Source organism: Drosophila tropicalis, unplaced genomic scaffold (assembly GCF_018151085.1).
Source record: "Drosophila tropicalis isolate 14030-0801.00 unplaced genomic scaffold, ASM1815108v1 contig_593, whole genome shotgun sequence".
Classification (NCBI taxonomy): Eukaryota; Metazoa; Arthropoda; class Insecta; order Diptera; family Drosophilidae; genus Drosophila; species Drosophila tropicalis.
In genome coordinates this window covers 2,030,325-2,037,228 of record NW_027173070.1, presented here as the reverse complement: position 1 = coordinate 2,037,228, position 6,904 = coordinate 2,030,325, and the positions used below count along the sequence as shown (strand labels likewise).

At 35.2% G+C, this 6,904-nt stretch overlaps 1 protein-coding gene across 1 annotated transcript; it reads right to left on the bottom strand.

The window, feature by feature from the left end:
* Positions 1-569: 569 nt before the first annotated feature.
* On the bottom strand, positions 570-3,621 carry twi (twist family bHLH transcription factor). Its single transcript, XM_068290581.1, has 2 exons — positions 2,259-3,621; positions 570-1,087 (listed from the first exon to the last, which is right to left on the bottom strand). Exons 1-2 carry the CDS (start codon positions 3,533-3,535, stop codon positions 823-825), a joined length of 1,542 nt encoding a protein of 513 aa, XP_068146682.1. The 5' UTR covers positions 3,536-3,621; the 3' UTR covers positions 570-822.
* Positions 3,622-6,904: the final 3,283 nt, after the last annotated feature.

Below are 6,904 nucleotides of genomic sequence, written 5' to 3'. Positions count from 1 at the left end.
TAAAAATGAGATATATCGTGCCTTTGATGACCACAGCACACATCGAGAGACAAGAACTCGACTAAATCAACTGACTGAGCTAATTATGTGACTTTTAAATAGGCATTTTGGCGACATAAATACATTTCGCCTTTGCTATGTGGAATACTTTGTAAACAGTTTTTATGTTTTTGAACATAAATCACCGGATGTGAGACCAAAAACTCCAGAGTATCCAGCAGCTACACTCGGTCTCTGGGTCTATCTTCCCATGCCCAAACGCCGAGTGTCTCTTATGGGCAGATGTATGTATCTTTCAGATACACACACACAGAATGTCTCTCAGTCTGAGGAATGACGTTACGCTCTAAGTATGTCGTCGTATTGGATATATATATATATATGCATATATAACCGCGACCCCCCCAAAGAAGAAGATGATATTTTCGCGCCTAATTTAAATGGTTTTGGGAGCAGACAGACAGAAGCTGAATGCAAAAGATATGAGAACAAAATACAAAATGGTTTCTCATCATTCTCATATATTTGTATTTTCTCTTCATTTTTTTCTCGTTGTTTTCTTTTTTTTTTTTTGTTGGTTGTTTGCTTTTTCTTTTGTACAATTAATTTAGTTATACATATATTTAAAAGAATTACAATTAAATTAAATAGTTTAAACTTAAATATCTATAAGATAATATGGAAAGAGTTTCAATTTCTGGTTTTATATTTTATCAATTTTGTTTTACGTTTAGATAGATACTAAGGCTCTGGAATTCACGTTGTAGTTGTATATATATGCAATAACTGGAAGCCCCCCTAGGATTAATATTCATCATTCTGTTATGCCTTCTGATGCTGGGCATCCCCCTCCATGCGCCAAACACCAAAGAGATAGCTTAGTTTCTCTGGTGGAATTATCGGGGCACCATTCGCTTTACGCAAACATTTGAGATCAGCTTCGGCCCCATTTGCAGCGGCACTCAAAATGGAGGTTGTTGTCGTCACATTCCCATAGCCAGCCGAAACTGATGAGGTCTGAGCTTCCAAAGCCTTCAAGAGCGAAATATCACTAGAGCTTAACATGCGGCAAAGGAAGTCTATGTATCTGGAATTGAAAAAAAAAAAACATATAATGGTTATTGACTGTTACTAATCAAAGTCAGTGACGGAAATGAAGTCAGTTTCTTAGAAAGTCTTTTAGAAGTAGACGACTGATTAAACTATTTAATAGTACGAGCACTTCTCCAACTAAGAAATTCATGAGTTACTTTTTAATTCTTGATAAGTCCTACTGTAAAATTGGTTTTAGTTTGGTGAAGTTTCCAAAGTTTAGTTTGTCATTTATATTGATTTTTTTTGGTAGGAAGTCCTTTGAAGTAGACATAATACAGGGTTATCCATACTTGTTCATATTTAATGGTATGGCTTTTGAATTAAAATTTACTTTATGAAAGTAACTTATGAAAGTTTAAAGTGAGTTTTCCTAATGAGTAGCGCATTTATGGAAAATTTTGTATTTTAAAGAGAAAACATAAAACTTTATCTCTGAAATGTACTCGAATCCTGTAAATTATAATGTGAACTATATATCATCATCTTTCAATATCTTTCGATAAAATATGTATTCAGGAACAGATAACTCGTTGATCTTTTAGGAGACATTGGTACATGAAGGCCAGGACCTCTTTATGGATAGTCGTTGAAACTGTTTGTTATATCAGTTTGTTGAAAAAGATAGTTAGAAATGTCTTCTTCAAGTTAAATCTAAGGATTGATTGAATAAATGAAAACATTATTTCAAATGCGTTATCCTAAATGTAAATACAAAATCTTAAATTAAAGTTTTGAAGACTTTTCTTAAGAATTATTTAATAATTCTTAGAATTTCTATTCAATATTTTTAATGATTTTAATCATTGTAAATGACTTTTGTTTTCTTAATTTTTGTTTTTCCTATTATCTTTTTCAGTTAGGTGAGTTTTTTTTTTAAGCTATCCAACTAGTTTATATAAGGAAAAACGTTTACTGGGACCTTTTTGATATTTAACATATTTCTATGGTCCATCAACCTGGATGGATATGAATGTGAAATGAAGAAAACTTTTGATTGAGATTTGTATTTAAAAACTCAACTGAAAATTGCATTTTTGTAAAAATCCTTAAGTAGGATATTGGGAAGAACCTTTTCTGAATTACTTTAAAAGAAAAATCATCTTCTTGTATTTTGCTACTTCTCTCCCTATCTCCCCGTTTTAATAAATGGATTTTCTTCTTACCTTGTGGCCAGTTTGAGGGTCTGAATTTTGCTCAGTTTATCGCTGGGAAGTGTTGGGATTATTTGCTGCAGTGACTTGAAGGCATCATTCAGACTCTGGGTACGTTGACGTTCTCTCACATTGGCCATAACTCGCTGATTGCTAAACTCATCCGTGTCCTCGGATTTGCTGGGTTTTCGCTTCAAACGTCGTCGTGGTTTGCGAAAAGCTTTGCCACCTCCTCCTCCACCACCGGCCATGCCGAGGACACCATCTTCATCCACACCATCGGCATCTAGATCATCGTTTAGGCAGGCTGGCGACATGCCACCGGCCAAGTCATGGACCGAACTTAGAGCCGATTGTCGGGCGTATTCAATATCATCACGATCGGAACTGGAATAGGTACTGCCATTTAGAGAATTTGCCGCTTCGTAGGCATCGAAACTTTGTCTATAGTTTGCTGACGTGTTGCTGTTGTGATTGGCTGGAAAATTGATTAATTGTGGTGGAGTGGTTGTGGTATTGGTAGATGGATTCAGAGGATTTCCTCCTGCTCCGCCATTGGCATATAGAGCAGTTGTGGCATATTTCAGCTCCTCCTCGGCAGCAAAATCGAAATGTGAATGCGGTGAATTGCAATTGCTTTGCTGGGCCGAAGAGGCCACCTCATCCACTGTAGTGGGCAAGTAATCCACATAGATCTGTTGTTGTTGCTGTTGCTGGTGTTGCTGTTGCTGTTGCTGCTGCTGTTGCAGGAGCTTTTTATGTTCTGGTTGCATGGCTAAAGTTCCATTTTGTTGCAAATCATAATCACTTTGACTACGCGTTCTTTTGCCATGTTCGTTCCATGCAGAGCCACCTGAATTATTGGCCAATTGCTGCTGTTGCTGCTGTTGATCAAAGCCATTTTGATTGTTATTCAGCTCCAGGCTGACACTTTGGGAACTTTGATTGCTGCTGGTGCTTAAGACCTCATTGCTGGGTATATTATAGTCGGTATCGTCCAATTCTGTTAGTCCATAGGCGGCATAATCCGTGGGTAGAGGAGCATACTGAGGTTGCTGTTGATGATGAAGCTGTTGTTGTTGTTGATGGTGATGTTGCTGTTGATGTTGCTGGTGTTGCTGTTGCTGCTGCTGTTGCATTTGTAGATATTGCCCCGATTGGATATAGGCTTGCTGCTCAACTTGTATTAGTTTAATCACATTATGCTGCAATTCCATTATATTTGGCAGCGTTGGTTTATAGCTTATATCAAGCAAAACTTTTGGCGATGCCGACCGTGCGCTCATCATTTATTTTGTTTTTTCTTGTAATTTTTCTAAATTCAATTGTCACTTTTCTAGCCGTTCTCGCTCGTCGTCGATCTTCACGCACGCAATGACGAAACGCAACTGACGCACGATCCTGCCGGCCATTGCTCAAATTGACATTTTGTGGCTGCTCGCCCGCCATTCGTCGTTCGCTCCCTCACCATAGGCATATGCTGCCATCTCTCTTTGGCATCCTGGTGTTGTCTCGCTCTAATTGGTTTATGCCCTGTGGGAAAAATCGTGCACATTGAACTGTCGTCGCCTCGGCTGTTACCGGCAGCGGCAATGGCCATTCCTTTGGGTAGATAAGATATCACACAATGTTTTGGTTAACTATGATTGGGTTTTCCTTTAAGGTCGTTGCCATTTTAGTAAGCAAATATATTGAAATTACAAAATAAAGTTAAAGATAGAAAGGTCTAAGCCAAAGGCAGCGTTATACACTTTTAAATCTTGTACTCTCAATTTCAAAAATCGTAAATTAAACAGTTTTCTTTGCATATATTTCTCTGAAGGTTGTAGGTCAATAAAAATTAAGATTTTAACCACATAACTTTGAGCAATTTACTTAAATATTGACAGAACTATTAAAGTTTTAGTTTTTAGCATTTCCAATTTGGTCACGTAGAGTGAAGTTTTCTTGATCGAATGCGGTACATAAAATATTGATCAGGAGGACGAGCCAAGTTCATATACCCAAATTTGACCATCCGGATTTATTGAATAGCTCGTATTCAGCCGAGGTGGACTATTACGGAATGATTGACTTAAAATGCAGTCTCAAATCAATAACTTTTTCCAAGTGATTATCCTAATTGATTTGTCTTTGAAAAATTAATTTAGTTAAGTTGCTTTTATCTATTTATAAACAAATCATGAAAAAGGGAATGTCGACATAAAATAAATAATATAAGCAAAGTTTGATCATTGGTTTTTAAATCCATTAAATATAGATCAAAGATAATGTCTTTGAAACGAAATCCCAATCTACTCCAACTAAAGATTAATATATAGGTATGAGTTAAAGTTCAGTGAGAAGAAAGATCCTTATCCTTAAAGATCATTTAAGGATAAATTTCATAAATTTGGCATATCAGTTAAAAAATAATGGCTCTTCTCTGTGTTCCTTCAAAGCATTATCTCTCCAGTCACAGGTATTCTTATATGGCAGGTACGAGATACATTTCCTCTTGATGTTTGTCTCTTGGATTTTCTTGAATGCAGCGCAGCGGCTGCAAAAATATCCACAAAAACCTAGAACCTTGACTTTCACTCTGGAATTTTGTCATTTTGGGTTATTTTTGGTTTTTTTTTTCTGTTTTGTTTTGGCCGGCAAAGCAAACGAGCAGATCATTTTCAGGAACTTGTTAAAATAATTTTTCATCTATAAGTGTGTGTGTGTGTGTGTGTAAATATTTGTAGACAGCAAAATGTTTCAATCTAAGCGATTGGAAATAAATTTTATTGCACTTTTTTGGAAATGAAAAGAAAATAAGAAAATTCATTGGTCACAGATGAAGTCATTTTCACAATGACGTCAGCGTGAAATCTGTATTAGGAAAATCACTTTGAAACGACGGTCAATTTTCAATTTGGTGAAATTTGGGAATTGTGAAATTTTCCCAGGATTTGAAATGGTTTCACTCTCAGTTCTTGTTTGTCGTTTATGCCCATTAAAATCATTTGCGATTATATAATAATCTTGAGATCATAAAACTAGAAATCCTCAACCCTAACACTAAAGGGTCTCGAACTGGGAACTCCGCGAAAAGGTTTCATTATGCATAATTAGTAAATTCCAACACACACACAGACACACACACACACATCTAAGGGGAAGCGAAAAACCTCATCTAGAAAAACACAGAAATCCAAAAAAATACGAGCGAGAAGTCAAATTTCCGGATATACTTAAATATATATGCAAAATTATCCGCCTGCCTGTCGGGGTAAAGTAAAAATACCCGATTAATATCGGCGCTGCGAACTTCCGCTGGAAAAAACCGCATAAAAGGTCCACGTCCTTCGGCTTACCTAAGTCGCGACCTATGAGAAAAACCGCTCTCTCAAGGGTTTTGCCCTAAAGCGGGGCTCGATCTTCTAACTACCTGGCCAAAACGGAAAATTTATATTGATTAATAACTATATAATAATTTAAGAGATTTATGGTCAATGGAAATGGGACAAGTGTGATTAACAGATGAAAATTGTTCTATATTAAATAAGAAAACAATTATTTTTTAAATTTATATATTTACGCTAAAGCAATAACATTTTTATTTATTGCCTTCACACATTTTCCATATAGACGAATTAACTACCAAATAAATTGCATACTTTTCTGCGCTCAATGCAATGTTCTGGGACATTCAATGATCAGCCTAAAAGATGCCACATAAACATCATTCAATTACTTTTGCTTAAATTCAAAAGCCAATTTGAAGACGTTCTGAATTTTGTATTCATATTTAGTGAAATTTACTGATGCTGCATAAAATTAATGGAATTACATTATGGAGATAAAAATTCAAAATTGAAATTTATAATGTATAATATAAATAATGTAAATTAGATGAGTAAGGTAAATAAGAGATGAATCCAATGATTATTAAGAAGTTATAAGCAGTAAAAATCTTGCTGAGTGTGTTAAAGTATATTGGTTTTTTTATTAACTTTAGAAGGACCAATCTATGATTATTAAATATTATTTTTTTTTTATATTTTGTGGAATTGAATTCAATCTAATTAAATTGTTCTTAACTGTGTTTGTTGCAAAGTTTTTACCGTTTATTTTATTATACAAGGATTCTTAAATGTACAAGTAGCCTCAATAGATGCAGCGAAGAATTTTGTGACCATCTCGAATTTGAAATTCGAAATTTCATTGTAATTAATGAAAATCCCAAACTTTGTTGTCTACCAAAACTAGTTTGACTGTAATTGGGCTTATAACTTCCTTTAGTTAAAGCATACTGTATTTTCAAAATTATTATATTCATAATGCAAAATTGAAATGGGAATCATGAAGATATTGGCTAATATCGGATGCCAAATGATTCAAATAGGCTTGAAATCAAAGTCACAGAAGAGTAATTCGTTCCTGCTGCTGATTTAACTGTAGTTTTTCTAAAATTCTGATGTTTTGATTAATAACCAGTGTTAGTGGTGCGCCTTGGTCGATAATTTATCGATATGAACTGGTAAATCACCCCGAGATTTGGACGATCCATTGTTCGTAGCCATGTGAACGTGAACACGTATCTGTGTGTTATGCCAATTCGTTACGATGAGCTTAAAGTCACGTAGTTTATTGATTTCAATTCCGTTTAGGTTTTTTTTTTTTGTGATTTG

Bases quoted from the DNA above. Each gene is read 5' to 3' on its own strand.
- twi (XM_068290581.1), bottom strand. From the start codon at position 3,535: ATGATGAGCGCACGGTCGGCATCGCCAAAAGTTTTGCTTGATATAAGC. The intron at 1,088-2,258 runs GTAAGAAGAAAA...TTTCAATTCCAG, and splicing joins ACCCTCAAACTGGCCACAAG to ATACATAGACTTCCTTTGCC.